The 16,494-nt window shown below is 55.6% G+C and overlaps 7 protein-coding genes across 7 annotated transcripts; 5 read left to right on the forward strand and 2 right to left on the reverse strand.

Moving 5' to 3' along the window:
• Positions 1-218: 218 nt before the first annotated feature.
• Positions 219-1,889, forward strand: CCMA1212_008200 (uncharacterized protein; the record flags this gene model as incomplete). Its single annotated transcript, XM_073705344.1, has 3 exons — positions 219-269; positions 369-886; positions 1,499-1,889. 3 exons carry the CDS (start codon positions 219-221, stop codon positions 1,887-1,889), a joined length of 960 nt encoding a protein of 319 aa, XP_073556002.1.
• Positions 1,890-2,580: 691 nt separating this feature from the next.
• CCMA1212_008201 (ABC transporter ATP-binding protein ARB1) lies at positions 2,581-4,764 on the forward strand (the record flags this gene model as incomplete). Its single annotated transcript, XM_073705345.1, has 3 exons — positions 2,581-3,374; positions 3,439-4,580; positions 4,638-4,764. The coding sequence occupies exons 1-3, from the start codon at positions 2,781-2,783 to the stop codon at positions 4,762-4,764; spliced, it is 1,863 nt and encodes a 620-aa protein (XP_073556003.1). The 5' UTR covers positions 2,581-2,780.
• A 695-nt stretch (positions 4,765-5,459) lies between these two features.
• CCMA1212_008202 (uncharacterized protein) lies at positions 5,460-5,978 on the forward strand (the record flags this gene model as incomplete). Its single annotated transcript, XM_073705346.1, has 1 exon — positions 5,460-5,978. The coding sequence occupies one exon, from the start codon at positions 5,460-5,462 to the stop codon at positions 5,976-5,978; it is 519 nt and encodes a 172-aa protein (XP_073556000.1).
• Positions 5,979-7,919: 1,941 nt separating this feature from the next.
• On the forward strand, positions 7,920-8,177 carry CCMA1212_008203 (uncharacterized protein; the record flags this gene model as incomplete). Its single annotated transcript, XM_073705347.1, has 1 exon — positions 7,920-8,177. The coding sequence occupies one exon, from the start codon at positions 7,920-7,922 to the stop codon at positions 8,175-8,177; it is 258 nt and encodes an 85-aa protein (XP_073556001.1).
• A 443-nt stretch (positions 8,178-8,620) lies between these two features.
• Positions 8,621-14,909, forward strand: CCMA1212_008204 (uncharacterized protein; the record flags this gene model as incomplete). Its single annotated transcript, XM_073705348.1, has 4 exons — positions 8,621-8,628; positions 8,770-9,448; positions 9,810-14,688; positions 14,746-14,909. The coding sequence occupies 4 exons, from the start codon at positions 8,621-8,623 to the stop codon at positions 14,907-14,909; spliced, it is 5,730 nt and encodes a 1,909-aa protein (XP_073555998.1).
• Positions 10,929-14,948, reverse strand: CCMA1212_008205 (uncharacterized protein; the record flags this gene model as incomplete). Its single annotated transcript, XM_073705349.1, has 1 exon — positions 10,929-14,948. The coding sequence occupies one exon, from the start codon at positions 14,946-14,948 to the stop codon at positions 10,929-10,931; it is 4,020 nt and encodes a 1,339-aa protein (XP_073555999.1).
• Positions 14,949-16,004: 1,056 nt separating this feature from the next.
• On the reverse strand, positions 16,005-16,286 carry CCMA1212_008206 (uncharacterized protein; the record flags this gene model as incomplete). The annotated part of the gene is made up of 2 exons (XM_073705350.1): positions 16,005-16,007; positions 16,110-16,286. 2 exons carry the CDS (start codon positions 16,284-16,286, stop codon positions 16,005-16,007), a joined length of 180 nt encoding a protein of 59 aa, XP_073555996.1.
• Positions 16,287-16,494: the final 208 nt, after the last annotated feature.

The following is a 16,494-nucleotide window of genomic DNA, read 5'->3' on the forward strand; positions in this document are numbered from 1 at the left end:
GCCCGGCTTGACGTGAGAATTGCGTGGGTGGGAGTAAGGCGGGATGGTGATGTCATATACCTGGTGCAGCAACAGACCTCTATATAAAGTGCCTGTGAGATGGCGATTGAAGAGGTTCGTGGACAACACAGAAACCTTCATTGCAATTGAATTTGAATCCCTCCATCTACGATTGAAACAAAATATCATCTGAGAGTTTGAAAACCAATTGATTGAAAATGTATTCTCCAGAGGAAAAGGCGCGAAAGGCTGGTCCTGATGGCACCAAGGTATGTCACTTACACTCCCACCTACAACCACACCTTGAACGAACCAAAAGGACGAGGCACGGGCAATCACAGGTTACTAACATCGTCGTCAAAAAAAAGGTCACTCTAGGCCAAAACGCCCCCGAAATCCAGGAAGGCACCGGCGTCGTGCCCAAGGAGTCCCTGGCCGCCGAAGCCCTCAAGTCCGGCAGCGAGTTCGCCCACAACAGGGTCACCAAGATGGAAGAAGGCGTTTCCAGCTCCAGCTCCAGCTCCGACCGGAAGAAGACGCAACAATCCGGTCGATCCGGTCGGGGAGGAGGAGGAGACGAAGAAGATAGAAACGGGGCGCCGGCGCCGACCTACGTGGCGGACGTCTATCTCACGGGCAAAGGAAAGGGGGGACCGCACGGGAAGAACATCAAGGAGGGGATTGACGAGTCGGAGCTTAGGGGCAAGGAGAGCGATGGGTTGCAGAAGGCGTTGAGGGCGGAGCCGGGGAGCGAGGATGATCCTAGTCGGCTTGCGGAGGTGAGGTTGTTGGAGAGGGATTCGTGGGTGCCGGGGGATAAGGGGCGGAGGCAGGGTGGTGTTGAGGGGGGGACGAAGTTTGATAAGTTGGAGAGTGACGTTTCCTTGTGATTTCGTGAGATACGAACGATATTTTGCATCAACGAACGATATGTTTACATATGAGGATCAAAAGTTGTTCTTTGTACAATCGCATAAGACAGTGTTGGGTGTTCATTAAATGGGGTGAGTACCCGGTGATGCGTTGCTGTGCTGCGCCTTGAGGATTGCGTGTATCACTATTAGCACAAAACAACCAGCAATCTACAGGTATCAACGACAAAGGCCAGGTTCATTGATACCAAACAATGAGTGATATTTGCTTGCAAATACGGACCCTCTTGTCCAACGTTCTACCTTAACCTGCTGCCTGTTTCTCCCCGGGCTGCTGAGTTAGTTGCCGCCACTTCTTACACGGCAGAAGGCCCAAATGCTGAAACGGCCGGCTAGGCACCAGCATTTCCGCCCTGCCGAGCATTCCATGCACTCACCAAGGTACTATCAGACCTTGGTCTCTCGCTGTATATAGCAGTGGGTGGCGCCTTTGTGGTTTCTAGCACTCGCTAGTTATGCACGAGAGGAGAGGCGGCCTTGAGAATGACCAACATCTTGTAAGGCGCTGATGACGGATGCATACAGACCTTTATGGTGGCTTGAGCTGATGATGGTTGTGCATATAGATGGCTTCGTCATTTGTTTGATCGATTCCACTCGAGAATTCCCATCTTTCGAGAGAGTCACACTTCGCAAACCGACAAGGCTCGTCACAGTGACAAGTACGGCCGTCGTTACGCAGACATGCCGAGTACGCCAGAAGAAAAGTCATCGCTCCGACCACCGCGACCAGAAGTTGATGCAAGGCAACAAACCAGCTCAGAGAACGCAATGGCAGGGCAAAATCGAAGAGATGTTCCGACAAGTACAAACGTGCCGTCTGAGCAGGATGTGCAGGCTCAAGAGATGGAGCATCAGCGGTACGGAGAGGCGCAGCCGCAGCTTGTGCCGACGGACATGATCGAGATGATGCTTACGGCTAGGGGGCGAAACAAGGACGGCCTCGACGCCGCTTGATTATTACACCAAACACGAAAATTGATTGATACCCGCCACTTGGAGGAGGGCCCGGATGGTTACAGTAATGTACGGAGGAACTGCGGGCAAGAATTGAATTTGATGCCACAATGAAGGATGTTGAAATGGGGGGTATTTTTTGTTGAAATTGCCACGTTCGGCAGCGGTACAGGGTAGGCAAGGTAGGACAGGAAGTACATAGTATGAGGCTGTGGTGGACCCGCTTATTGGAAGGCGAGGGTGACGTCAAGCTGCCACAAGGTTGTTGGCATGTGCGAAGAGGAATAATTTGGACTCTTGGGGGTAGGTTAGCCTGTATTTTACGCAGAGTGGAAACCCAGTTAAGGAGAGAAATGTTCGAGAAGGAAATTTAATACTTGACAATTGACTCTACATATCGTAGCACCATGTAATACCATTGGCATCAGACGAGAATGTCAAAGACGGCAAGGCAATACATACAAGGCTCACCGTAATCGCCTGTTGGCCGCCGTTTATGCCTTAGCTTGATGCCTGACTGTGGCGCCCCTTATCGCACAATCAGCGACTTCTGATACGGCCGGGCCCCACCAGCCAATGGCGCAGAAGAGAAAAAAATTCACCCCGCCCAAGCCAAACAATTTCAAGTGCCAGCGGATTCGACCAGCCAGGAATCCATTTTGCCTGCTTCTTCTCTCTTCCATCAAACAAAAAGCATATTCAGCGGCCTGTTGAATATCATCTGGGAAAAGTAATTGGGATTGCTTTCTATTCTTCTGTTTCCCATTCTCTCTTTCCCTTTTCTTTTTCTTGGAAGAAGCAAACTCCCGCACTCTCTTTTCCTGTTTCTCTCTCCATCCTTCGAAAAAAACTTGCATCAACAACCCGCGTCACCACCCCCAGACCGCCACGATGCCGCCCTCAGCCTCCAAGGAGAAGCGCCTCGCCAAGAAGGCCGAGAAGGCCGCTGCCAGCGGCAAGAAGGTCGGAAAGCTGGGCAAGAAGGAGCCCGAGCTCGACGTCCACGGCAACCCCATCCAGGACACCGAAGGACCCGCCACCACCGATGACAAGCTGGACGAGGTCAAGCGTCTGGCCGACCAGATGGACCAGCACGGCATCTCGGACCGCGTCACCACCGGCGTGCTGTCGTCCACCCAGCAGAGCAAGGACGTCAAGATCACCAGCTGCTCCCTCGTCTTCCACGGCCGCGTCCTCATCACCGACTCCACCCTCGAGCTGTCCTTTGGCCGCCGCTACGGCCTGCTCGGCGAGAACGGCTGCGGAAAGTCGACGCTGCTCAAGGCCATCGCCGCCCGCGAGTACCCCATCCCCAACCACGTCGACATCTACCTGCTCAACGAGGGTGCGCCCCCCAGCGACCTCGGCGCCCTGGAATGGGTCGTCAAGGAGGCCGAGAACGAGATGGAGCGCCTCGACAAGCTGGCCGAGAAGCTGCTCGAGGACGAGGGCCCCGAGAGCCCTGTCCTGATTGATCTCTACGACGTATGTTTTCCCCGATACCCTCATCATTTCTACGGCTCGAATACTGACTGACAATGCCCTGCAGCACATGGACAAGATGGATCCCTCAACCTTTGCCACCCGCGCTTCCCTCATCCTGACCGGTCTCGGTTTCAACAAAAAGACCATCCACAAGAAGACCAAGGACATGTCTGGTGGCTGGAGAATGCGTGTCGCCCTGGCCAAGGCTCTCTTCGTCAAGCCCTCGCTGCTCCTGCTCGACGACCCCACCGCTCACTTGGATCTCGAGGCCTGCGTGTGGCTGGAAGAGTACCTCAAGAAGTGGGACCGAACGCTGGTCCTCGTCTCCCACTCCATGGACTTCCTCAACGGCGTGTGCACCAACATGATTGACATGCGCGAAAAGGCCCTCATCTACTATGGTGGTAACTACGACTCCTACGCCAAGACTCGCGAAGAGAACGAGACGAACCAGATGAAGGCCTACACCAAGCAGCAGGAAGAAATCGCCCACATCAAGAAGTTCATTGCCAGCGCCGGTACCTACGCCAACTTGGTCCGACAGGCCAAGTCCCGCCAGAAGATTCTTGACAAGATGGAGGCCGACGGCTTCATCCAGCCCGTCGTTGCCGACCGCGTCTTCACCTTCCGCTTCGCTGATGTCGAGAAGCTCCCCCCTCCCGTGCTGTCCTTTGACAACGTCACCTTCTCCTACTCTGGCAACCCCGAGGATGACCTGTACCGCAACATTGACCTCGGCTTCGACATGGACTCCCGAACTGCCCTGGTCGGCCCCAACGGTGTTGGCAAGTCGACGCTGCTGCGCCTCATGACCGGCAAGCTGTCGCCCACCGGCGGCGCCGTCACCCGCCACACTCACTTGAAGCTCGGCCTGTACTCTCAGCACAGCGCTGAGCAGCTCGACCTGACCAAGTCTGCCCTCGACTTTGTCCGAGACAAGTACAAGGAGAAGTCCCAGGACTACCAGTACTGGCGCCAGCAGCTTGGTCGCTACGGTCTGACCGGCGACTCCCAGACCGCCCTGATGGGCACGCTGTCCGAGGGTCAGAAGAGCCGTATCGTCTTTGCCCTGCTGGCCATTGACGGCCCCAACATGCTGCTGCTCGACGAGCCCACCAACGGTCTCGATATCCCCACCATTGACAGTCTGGCTGACGCCATCAACGCCTTTAGCGGTGGTGTTATTGTTGTCTCCCACGACTTTAGGTGAGTTTTTCTTCGTGCAACTTTGATTCCGCAACAAACGCTAACCTAGTCCCACAGATTGCTCGACAAGATTGCGAAGCAGATTCTGGTCTGCGAGAACCAGACGATCCGAGAATGGGACGGCACTATCGGCGAGTACAAGAACTACCTTCGCAAGAAGATGATCACGGCCGGTGCCGTGTAAATGGGCGACGTGAGACGAGCAGCAGGTTTAAATGTGCATATTGAAATCGCTTATAGAACGGATGATGAATGACGGGGAATTGGACGGCGGCTACATGGGAACAGGACGTCACACGCGGCAACCAAAAAAGCCATCAGGGAAGATGGTGCGCGCTGGAAAGCTGCAGCAGAAAGAGTGCGCATGAGCACGGCCGCGATACCCTAGAGATGCAGGATGCACGCATTCACGATCAGTGTTTTTTTTTGTCTTCAATTTTCAGTTTCTACGGGATAGACTTGGTAGTATCATTTTGAGATTTCTTCTTGGGTTTAGCTACTACTAGGTTTGAATGGAGGCTCAGACTGAATGAAGGGATTATCTACCTGATGCTGTGGCGATGTGGATTTTTGACGATTGTAGACTGTGAATCGGTGCGATTATAGACATCGGCGAATGACTCACTTTGCCGAAAGAAGCGGATGAAGAGCAGAGTCGGTTATAGAAGCTCATTTTCATTTTTAAAGTTGCCTCTTTGGTGGAATGTACGCCCTTTGAGAGGGTTGTGCCAGACTATTAGTGGCAATCTTTGACGTGTCGAGGAAACCTACAACTTCCCACCTTGATGGAGTCGCCAAACCAGCCCATTTACACACCTAATATCGCGCATCTTCGCCGTTTCAATCCGGCCGCACATTGACGAGAGTCGGAGAACTCACATGGCCTCAATCACGATACGACCAGGCACACCCGTCGACGCGGCCTCAATCGCAGACGTGCATTACCGCGCGCAGGAAAAGTACCACGGCTTTTACGGAGCGTTTTTCGTGAATAGTCCGAGGGAGATATTGACGCGGGGGACGGAGGGTGCGGTGAGGAAGGGGGAGAATGTTTATCTGGTTGCTGTTGATGAGGATGGGAGAGTTGTTGGGTTTGTGAGGTATGCTGTAAGAGGAGGGACTACTGAGGGGGGTAGGGAGGTGGAGGAGAGTGTGCATGATGACGGGGAGAAGAAGGAAGAAGAAGAAGAAGAAGAAGAAGAAGAAAAAGAGAAAAAGGCTGATGGACCGCCACCGGTGTCGTTGTTTGCGGTGAAGGAGCATTTGAAGGAGCTGTGGGAGGAGTTTGATGGGAAGCAGGGTGCTATGGATGACTGCTATGAGAAGGCTGCCAATGGACGGAGACACATTTGTTTGTCCTCCCTCTTCTTCCATACCCCTATTTACAGCACCTCTTGACTTCGTTACTGTTTGGGTTATATGGAGTTGGATGGCTGACGAAATCGTGTGTTTCCAGACATCAACCACCTGATGGTCGACCCCGCGCATCAGCGCAAAGGCATTGGCGGACACCTCCTCTCCGCAGTATTGGAAAGGTGTGATAAGGAGAGGATTTCGACGTTTCTGATGTCGTCTGCTGAGTCGAGGGGGTTGTATGGCAAGATGGGGTTTGAGATTCTGGGGACGTGGAGGGTTGATAATGGGGTTTGGGCGGGGAGGGTTGCGGAGGTTGAGAGGGGGTTGGGATTGGGAGGTTGTGGGGGGAGGGCGTTGGTGGAGGAGTATGGGGGGGTTGGGGAGGTCGAGGATGTTATGGTTAGATGAGCGAGGTGAGTTTCTCGGGTCTGAGATTGGTGTTGCTGAATGTTGGGTATGTGGATGAAGTTCATGATGTTTGCTATAAATGGGCTATCGTGGGAACATAGTCGATGATGAATGAAGCCATCGATGCGAAGAGTATTGTTTAGTAGAGATCATCAAGACACCATCTGTTAAGAGAGATACGGGTTATTAAAGGTCATTGATCGTGATTCGTACACCGTACTCCAAGAGAAGAACTTCCATAAAGGCAAAGGAATGCTTCACGGTCTCCGGACTCTCATCAAAGACTGCGTACAGTGCTGGATAAACGTGTGCACTGTGGAACGGTGGGGACAACGACGGGGAGGAAGAATGATGCTATCGTCCAAGGGAGCATAGAAGAGAAAAAAAAATGGGAGAAGTAGGAGGAAGAACTATAAAAATCAGCATGATTTTAGGCTCTCTCCGTAGTGTCATCTGCAACTTTTTTTTTCCCTGTTACTTGGGTGGTGATGGGATTGGTAGGAGAATAGGCTGGGGATGGATTTGCCTGGTCGTCTGTTTGCTTTCTGGAGTCTCACTTCGATTTTGGTGCGTGATGTATGCATTAACCATCTCAGCCCGGGATGGTGTCAATATTACTCAAGGCTGAAAAGAATTCGGTTGTATGACCGCATGGTGTTTTGTGTGCTGTGAGAGAGGTGCTACGTTTGCTTTTGTCCGGATATGTAATGATTGGTGGTACTGCATGGACCAGTTTATAGAGCATGTCCTGGCGTTGAGGCTCTGGAGAAACCGGGGCAGCTCCCTGCATAGAGACGAGGCAGTCTGTCAGGTTGCATTGCAAAGACTAGCACGCAAGTCGTCAGACTAGCGATTCAGGGTTCATAGTATGGGGAATGGGGATCCCCTGATGTGCAGATGCCGGAGAAGAAGCGAGTAAATGGTGAGTTCTGCTGGTGCCTCAATACTTGCTTGAACAGATCAATGCTGCTGTTACCACTTGTTCAAGTTGAACTCACCTTCTGCTGAGTGAGATGCTGGTTTCGGATTGATCAAATCTCTCACTCCGTGGCTGATGCCAGAGCTAGGGGACACAACCCACAGCCGTTTTTTTTTTTTTCCTTTCGGTGTGTGATTGGCTGACGGGGAGCAGCTCACGATGCATCGCAATGGGGTTAAAGGTGTGGCTTCTGGGCTGTATCTTTCGGCTCTTCTCAATTCCTGCGAGATGCCAGTTTCCACGCACCGTGTTTGCACAGTCTAGCATCCGAGGAGATCAAGTCAAGGAGGGAGTGGCGTTGCTGGGGCTGATTTCTTGAGAAGACAAAAGAGGTGGAGAGTGCGCTAACTCAAGGACCGTAGTCAATACTTGCAAACACTGGTACAATACCGCAACTTTATAAGTACAAATACAGTCTCTCCGTTAGAAGTCATGGAAAGAAGAAGCAATTTGAGCGAAGAAGCCCTTGTCTGGTGCAGATCCGGATCTCCAAGCCCAAAGACGGCCCAGGCAAGGCAAGTCAGGGCGGGCAGCCCGGCTCGAGCCAACGCATCCAATCAGTCCACCATCACCACGGGTCTCGTCCTGGGCTGGTGATGGTGCTGGTGCTGGAGCTGGTGCCGGAGCTGGACCTGGGCCCTCCCTTTTCCGTAGCCTCTCTCACTGACTCTGACTCTTGCGACCTGCTGCTTCGTGACTTTTGCCACCTGCATCCTGCGTCTGTCCTCCGTCTCTGTCCTGCAGCCGCGCAGCAAGACGTCCCGTGTGAAGCCATCGCCATCGCCAGCGTCATCCACAAATCATCATCCGACGGGGTTCGATCCTGGGCTGCCGACGGTGCCTTGTTGACGTGACGGACGTGACTCTAGACTGCTCGACAGCGGTGATAACTAAAATTCTCTCTATCCAACATACTCAAATCATTCTAATCCTGTTCTTGTTTCTCTTCTCTTCTTCGGCGCCGGTTGTGCATCGTCGCGAAAGGAACGACGCCCGCGCCTCCTTCGCATCCAAAACCCTCTCGCGCCGCAGATTCGTCATCGCCATCATTCTTTAGCGAGGCTTTTCCTGCCAGCTCTAGCCGACTTTTGTCATCCACCCATCATCCCGACTCCAACCAAACCAAACCCATCCTTCCATCCATCCATCCCACGCGATTCCCGGCCAACTCTCCTTGTCACCATCCCGCCAATCCATCTCGTCGCCTGCCAGCAATTGCTTCGACAGATGCCCTCTGGCCGCGAGCGCGTGTAGACACACACACACAAACGACAGAAGGAGAAAAGACGCACACCACATGGGCTCGTGTGCGTCCATCTAGTTACCCTCGACAGCCTCACTTTTTTTTCTCCTCTTCTCCATTTTCTCTCTTACGCTCTCGCAAACTTCGGCAACCTACAACCACCTCAGCCTTGTCTGAACCCGTGCGTCCGCGATGGACTCGAGCTTCCGATCGACGGTGATGCACCGGCGCGGCGACGACGAGCGAGAGCGTGACCGAGACCGAGACCGAGATCGAGATCGAGACCGCGAACGGGAGCGAGAGCGAGACAGAGAGCGGGAGCGCCAGCGGGAGCAGGACCGCGAGCGCCATCGCCTGGCCCAGCGCGACGTGATGAACCCCAGCTCGCGGCACTCCGCCTTCAGCCTGCGCTCGCCCTCACAGACGCACTCGCAGGCCGAGTTCCATCCGCCGCTGCCCTACGCCAGCGATCACCAGTCGCCGCCGCGCCTCAACCCCAGCCGCAGCCCGTACATGGCCTCGTCGACGCCGGCCGCCCCGGGCGCGGGAGCACACGCGCTGCCCTCGGTGCTCGCGCCGGCGCCGGGCCCTCACCAGAGCCAGAGCCAGAGCCAGCATCAACACCCGCATCACCACCAGCAGGGCCCGCCCGCCTCGCCGCTGCACCCGCCAGGCGCCTACTACCCGCCTCCTCCGCCGCGCTCGACCGTGTCGTCGGTGCTGTCGGCATCACCGCCGCCTGCTCCCGCGGCTGCGCCTGTCCTCACGGCTCCCGAGCTTCATCCTGCCGGCGGCAGAGTCTACGACCCAACGACCGACACGACCAAGGAGCGCCCCATCGCCGCCTCGAGGCAACACGCGCCCCAAGTGGCCACGCCAAAGGTAAGCAGGCACAAGCACTTCAATTGTTCGGCCACGGTCTATGCTATCCAAGTCCACTTTCACTTTTTGGCTTTTGAAACCCACTCGCATCCGCCTTTTGCCTTTGCATTTGTTCCCCATCCGCCATCATCTCTGCATCGATGCTTCTTTCTTCAATCACCTGTCCATCATCAGCCTCCCGCCACAACCACAACTCGGTGCATCGCTAGCCGCCGAAAAAAAAAAATAAAATTCAAGCCCCCCCCCCCCATCCAAATTCACTTTGGCCCTTGCACTCCCGTTCCCGCCGCCGCCCATCCCTGATTTCTCAAACGCGTCTTCTAACGTGATTTTTCCTCTCTCTCTCTTCCCTCTTTTCTAGCCGTACCACCCTCGCGAGCCGTTCCAGTATCCGCAGCCAATTGACCAGCAACACCAGCCGTCGTCGTACCGCAACGGCGACAGCAATTACCCATCGCCCCGCGAGAGGGCCTCGTCCTTCACCCGCCGCCCGACCAGCCCTCTCTCCCTCTCGCACTCGCACCCGAGCCTCGCCACGGGCTCCCACAGTCCGCCCAGCCGTCACTCCCACATGACCTCGCCCGTGCCCAGGCATGCGCCCGCGGCGACGCATGCCACCAACGGCACCTCGCTGGCGCCCATCATGAAGACGGATCTGGCTGCTCCGTCACCGCCGAAGCCGGCTTCGGTAAGTGCAAAACTCTGCTTGGGAAGAATGGACCAGCACATCAACCTCATCCTCCGCAATTGCCTTTGCTTATCATCAACTACCTCCATATCATTATTTCTTCGCCTCTTTCCTTCCTCATTCCCCCCTGCTGCCCCAACAACTGAACCATGGATCCATCACCTCCACAAAGCCAACGTAACTGACGGTGCATTTCAGAGTCGAGCTGCGGACCCAATGTCCTTCTCCAACATCCTGTCCAACTCAGAGCCCGCCCCCAAGCCCGTGACCAGGGAACCTTCACCCAAGAAAGAGCCCACCTTGGCCGCTCCCATCTTTGAACTTCGAGAACCAGACAACGACGGCGATACCGAGATGGAGAAGGAGGCCGACACCGAGCCCGAGCCTGCTCCGGTCAAAAAGTCTGAAATCATCATCAAGAAGAAGCCTGCCAAGAAGCCTTCCAAGGGCCGTGCATCCGAGATCCGGGGAGAAGACGCGTCCAAGAAGAACCGCCGGCCATCCATCAAGAAGGAATCCCCCACCCCTCGACCGCCCTCGAAGCGACAGGCAAACGGTCAGCCCAAGCAGAAGACGTGGTCAAGCGAGATGGAGAGGTCGATCCAGCACCACGAGGCACTGCTGGACAAGCAGGCTGAGTCCCTCGACGAGGACGAGTTCAGCGAGCGGGCGTACAAAGAGGGAGCCTTCAAGCGCCAGCGTACCATGGCTCAGCTCGATGCCGACAGAGCCTATGCCCGGCGCGAACAGTTTGCCAACACAACTGGAAAGAGGCTGGCAGAACACTCGGATCTAGGCAAGCGGCGGTACGACGACGTCTTTTACGACGAGGCCCTCCAGGAAGTCCGCGAACAAGAGCTCTTTGCCGAAAAGGAGCGCAAAAAGGACATGCAGCGAAAGAGACGACGCGAAAAGTCCATGGCCGTCACCATTGAGCAAAAGGAGGCCGCCCTGGCCCGAGCCGAAGCCGCAGAGGATGAAGAGGAGCGCCAGAAGCACTTGCGTGATGCCGAGAGGGCCAACAAGAAGGCCCAGCAGACCAAGCTCATCCTGCAAAAGGGCATCAAGGGCCCGGCCCGCAACGTTGAGCTCAACCTCGATGGCGGCACCATGTCCAGCTTCCTCGCGTCCGATGCCGAGACCCCGAAGAAGAGCAAGGGCCGCGGAGGCACACGGCCTAAGAAGTCCAAGGAGCAGAAGCAGGCGGAGAAGGACTCTGCCGAGGCCGCCCAGGCCGCCCTGGACGCCGGCGAAGAGCTGCCGCCCAAGGAAGAGGGCCGCGTCCGCATCAAGATCAAGGGCAAGTCCAAGGGCGGCGACGGCGAAAAGGCTGCCAAGGAAAAGGCCGAAGCCTCCAAGGAAAAGGAAAAGGTCGACGACGTGCCGGATCTCGAGAAGAAATTCATCTCCAAGGGCTACAATCAGATTTACGATCAGATTTGGCGTGACATGGCCCGCAAGGATGTCAGCAAGACGTTCAAGCTCGCCGTCGACTCTTACGCCACCAGGGGCTCCAACCTCAAGAAGACGGCCATTCTCGCCTCCAAGGAGGCCAAGCGTTGGCAGCTGCGCACCAACAAGGGCACCAAGGATCTCCAGGCCCGCGCCAAGCGTGTCATGCGTGACATGATGAGCTTCTGGAAGCGCAACGAGCGTGAAGAGCGCGACCTGCGCAAGGCTGCGGAGAAGCAGGAGATTGAAAACGCCCGAAAGGAAGAGGCCGACCGAGAAGCCGCTCGCCAGAAGAGGAAGCTCAACTTCCTCATCTCCCAGACGGAACTGTACTCGCACTTTATCGGCAAGAAGATCAAGACGGACGAGGTTGAGCGCAGCACCGACAACCCCGACATCGCCTCCGACGCGCAGCAGATTCCCGAGAACAAGCTGTCCATCCAGGAGCCCACCGGCCCCCTGGCCTCGAGGGTGACCGACTTTGAGAATCTCGACTTTGACAACGAGGACGAGTCGGTCCTGCAGGCGGCCGCCATGGCCAACGCGCAGAACGCCATTGCCGAAGCCCAGAAGAAGGCTCGCGACTTCAACAACAAGGGCCTGGACATGGACGACGAGGGCGAGATGAACTTTCAAAACCCGACAGGCCTCGGCGACGTCGAGATCGAGCAGCCCAAGCTCATCAATGCCCAGCTCAAGGAGTACCAGCTCAAGGGCCTCAACTGGCTCGTCAACCTCTACGAGCAGGGCATCAACGGCATCCTGGCGGACGAAATGGGTCTCGGCAAGACTGTCCAGTCCATCTCCGTCATGGCCTACCTGGCCGAGAAGCACGACATCTGGGGTCCGTTCTTGGTCGTGGCGCCCGCTTCCACGCTGCACAACTGGCAGCAGGAAATTGCAAAGTTCGTTCCCGAGTTCAAGATCCTCCCCTACTGGGGCAGCGCCAGCGATCGAAAGGTGCTGCGGAAGTTTTGGGACCGCAAGCACACCACGTACCGCAAGGACGCGCCCTTCCACGTCTGCGTCACCTCGTACCAGCTCGTCGTGTCCGACGTGGCCTACTTCCAGAAGATGCGATGGCAGTACATGATCCTCGACGAGGCCCAAGCCATCAAGAGCTCGTCCAGCTCCCGATGGAAGTGCCTGCTCGGCTTCCACTGCCGAAACCGCCTGCTGCTGACGGGTACCCCCATCCAGAACAACATGCAGGAGCTGTGGGCCCTGCTGCACTTCATCATGCCGTCGCTCTTTGACTCCCACGACGAGTTCAGTGAATGGTTCTCCAAGGACATCGAGTCGCACGCCCAGAGCAACACGAAACTGAACGAGGACCAGCTGAAGCGGCTTCACATGATCCTGAAGCCGTTTATGCTTCGTCGTGTCAAGAAGCACGTACAGAAGGAGCTTGGCGACAAGATTGAGCTGGACGTCTTCTGCAACCTCACCTATCGGCAGAGAGCCTACTACAGCAACTTGCGTAACCAGATCAACATCATGGACCTCGTCGAAAAGGCCACCATGGGCGACGACCAGGACTCGGGTACCCTGATGAACCTGGTGATGCAGTTCCGAAAGGTCTGCAACCATCCAGACTTGTTCGAGCGCGCCGAAGTCACCGCCCCCTATTCCTTTAGCTACTTTGCCGAAACCGCCTCGTTCGTCAGGGAGGGCAGCACCGTCTCCGTGGGCTACTCCAGCAGGAGCTTGGTAGACTACGAGCTGCCGTCCCTCGTCTGGACTGAGGGTGGCCGGCTGGACAAGGCCGGGCGGGATAACCAGACGGCTGGCTGGCGCAACAAGGCACTCAACCACATGCTGAACATCTTCACGCCTGAGCACGTCCAAGCCAGCGTGGACGCCGACAAGGCCTTTTCGTGGCTCCGCTTCACCGATGCCTCGGCGGGCGACGTCTACAAGGCCACCCACAGCAGCCTCTTCGACCGCGCCGTGGACGAGCTCACGAAGCGTGACAAGCTCGGTCCCATGAGCATTGCCTATGACGAGGAGGACGACAATTTCACCCCGGCTCACTGCTTGTTCAAGATTCGGGAGCGCCGCGACTGGCGGCCTCTGGCGGAGGTTACCAGCGAGGGCATCCTGAGCAGCTTGATGAACGTTGCCAAGGTGACGTACCGGGACTCTGGTCTCGGCCGCTTGGAGCCTGCGGGACGACCTCGTGCATCGGCTCCGCCCGTCCAAGTCTCCTGCAACAGCCCCAACGCCGTCGCCGAGCACCGAAACGTCATGTTCAACACGCACATCCGCAAGACGCTGTACGGACCGACCATCTACGATGAGCGGGCCCTGGTCGAGAAGAAGGTGCCGATGGAGCTGTACCCCGTCAACAAGGTTCTCCCCGCACCGGACCACGAGAAGAAGCGCTTCACCAACATTGCCGTCCCCTCCATGCAGCGCTTCGTCACCGACAGCGGCAAGCTGGCCAAGCTGGACGAGCTGCTCTTCAAGCTCAAGGCCGAAGGCCACCGCGTGCTGCTGTACTTCCAGATGACTCGCATGATCGACATGATGGAGGAGTACCTCACGTACCGCAACTACAAGTACTGCCGGCTGGATGGTTCCACCAAGCTCGAGGATCGTCGCGACACCGTGCACGACTTCCAGACCCGGCCCGAGATCTTCATCTTCTTGCTGTCCACTCGTGCGGGCGGTCTCGGCATCAACCTTACGTCTGCGGATACCGTCATTTTCTACGACTCGGATTGGAACCCGACCATTGATTCGCAGGCCATGGACCGAGCACACAGACTGGGCCAGACCAGGCAGGTCACCGTGTACCGCCTCATCACCCGCGGCACCATTGAGGAGCGGATCCGAAAGCGCGCCCTCCAGAAGGAAGAAGTCCAACGCGTCGTCATCCAGGGTGGCGGTGCCAGCGTCGACTTCTCTGGCCGCCGTGCTCCTGAGAACCGCAACCGCGATATCGCCATGTGGCTGGCCGACGACGAGCAAGCAGAGATGATTGAGCGTCGCGAGAAGGAGCTGCTCGAGTCTGGCGAGTACGAGAAGCAGAAGAAGAAGGGCGGCAAGCGCAAGCGAACAGATGCCCCCGCCAGCTTGGACGACATGTATCACGAAGGTGAGACACCTCTTTGTTCCTGTAGATGTGGAATGTGTGCTAACTTGTTGTCTCCAGGCGAGGGCAACTTTGACGATGGAAGCAAGCTTGATGCATCGGGTACTGCTACTCCAGCGGAGATTGAGCCCAAGGGCAAAAAGGGCAGAGCAAAGAGCATCGGCAAGCGGGCAAAGACGGCCAAGCAGCGCCTCGCCATTGCCGACGGGATGATTGACGGTTGAGCGATTCGAGGACACAAGCCACCTTGGTCGAATCAGCATGATATGGATGGCCTCGTGAACCAACCTCACGGTTTGTATGAGTAATACTTTGCTTTTTTCTTTTTTTTTTGCTCTTCTTTTCTTCCTTCTTTTCAAGGATCGGCACTGGATGGACCAGAGGAATTTGGGAGTGCACGGCGCAGAAACCAAAACAGCCTTTTACGGAAGGATATATTGTGAGTCAATGTGGAACATTACACGCAGGATTTGCTAGAGGAGGATACAAAAGCAAAGTCGGGTGGACAAGGTGGTCTTTCATGCTGACAAGGCATTAATGATGTATGAGTACTGCAGTGTTAGAGGGGGAATATATAAACGCGGATGTTGTCCGTGTGTTAAATGTTTTGTACCATGCATGGCTGAAAGCTCCATCCAAGCGATTCCCGTTAGAGATTCTGAGGTATGATCAAGAGGTTCTCGGGAATTGTAGAGGTGTCTGGGAAAATGCAACGCTTCGCGGCTCGTAGGCACCGGTGAGGTTGGATATCCAGTGAATGAGAACTACATGGGATATTCTGCCGGGTTCCACAAGAGGGATCGAATGTTCAATACCTTTGTCTCCGGGGGTAAAGGCAGGATACCGACATGTAAACACATTGATTAAACACACTCTGCAATCTATTCAAGATATCGCAAATCATTCAATATATAGCAAATCATTTTCTATTCCATCATTCATGTATTCTAGCACCTCATGATCCCTATGATTCTTCAAATCCCAGAGTCTTGACAGATCCTATTCAAGCATTTCTTATTTTCCAATGCCGTGCTGCTTCCTTCAAATACCGCATAAAAGAATTTCGCCAGAGCTGAGTGTCGTTCGCTGGGAAGGAGGGATTGTTCTGTCGGGGCCATTGGGGGGGGAGGAAAGCTTTTGCCGAGGGTCAAAGTATGGTGGATGAGGTGGGCGTTTATTTGCAGGGGGTGCAGTTGTCGAGGCAGTGGGTCTGATTGAATGCTTGTCAGTGGATTTGACTTTCATGGTTTCCGTGCTTCTTCTTGAGGGTATGAGGGCAAAGGGTGGGAGGGGGTTGTGAGGGTGATGGCTGTTGACTTTTACTATGGATCCGGGGAGGTTCGCGATCAAAAGAGACACAAAGTCGAAAGGGATGAAACGCATTTGCAAAAAAAGGATCAAAAAGGGACGGCAACGAAACTTACCAGGGCCCCGACGCACTGGTAGGAGCAGTAGCTGAAGGCGCCGCTGTCCCAGCAGCCTTCGCGGCAGGCCTGGAAGAGCTTGCCCTGGCAGTCGGTGCAGCAGGGCTTCTTGGCGGGGGCGGCGTTGGGGGCGGCGAGGGCGAGGGGGAGGAGGGCGAGGATGAGGGAGAACTTCATTTTGGAGGATTGGGTTGGTGGGGTTTTGTTTGAGAGTGGCTGTTGTGGTGGTTTGGTTGATGGGATTGGAGGAGGAGAGGGGGGTTTGGGGAGAAGGGATGGTTGATTTATAGATGGGTTGATGGGGGTTTTACGGCGGAGGTTTGGATTTGGGATGTGTGATGGTTGGTGAAGTGGAAGGTGATTGTTTGATGTGGATGGGGGTTGG

The sequence above is a fragment of the Trichoderma ghanense genome (genome assembly GCF_004382785.1).
Source record: "Trichoderma ghanense strain CCMA-1212 chromosome Unknown scaffold_11, whole genome shotgun sequence".
Taxonomy (NCBI): domain Eukaryota; kingdom Fungi; phylum Ascomycota; class Sordariomycetes; order Hypocreales; family Hypocreaceae; genus Trichoderma; species Trichoderma ghanense.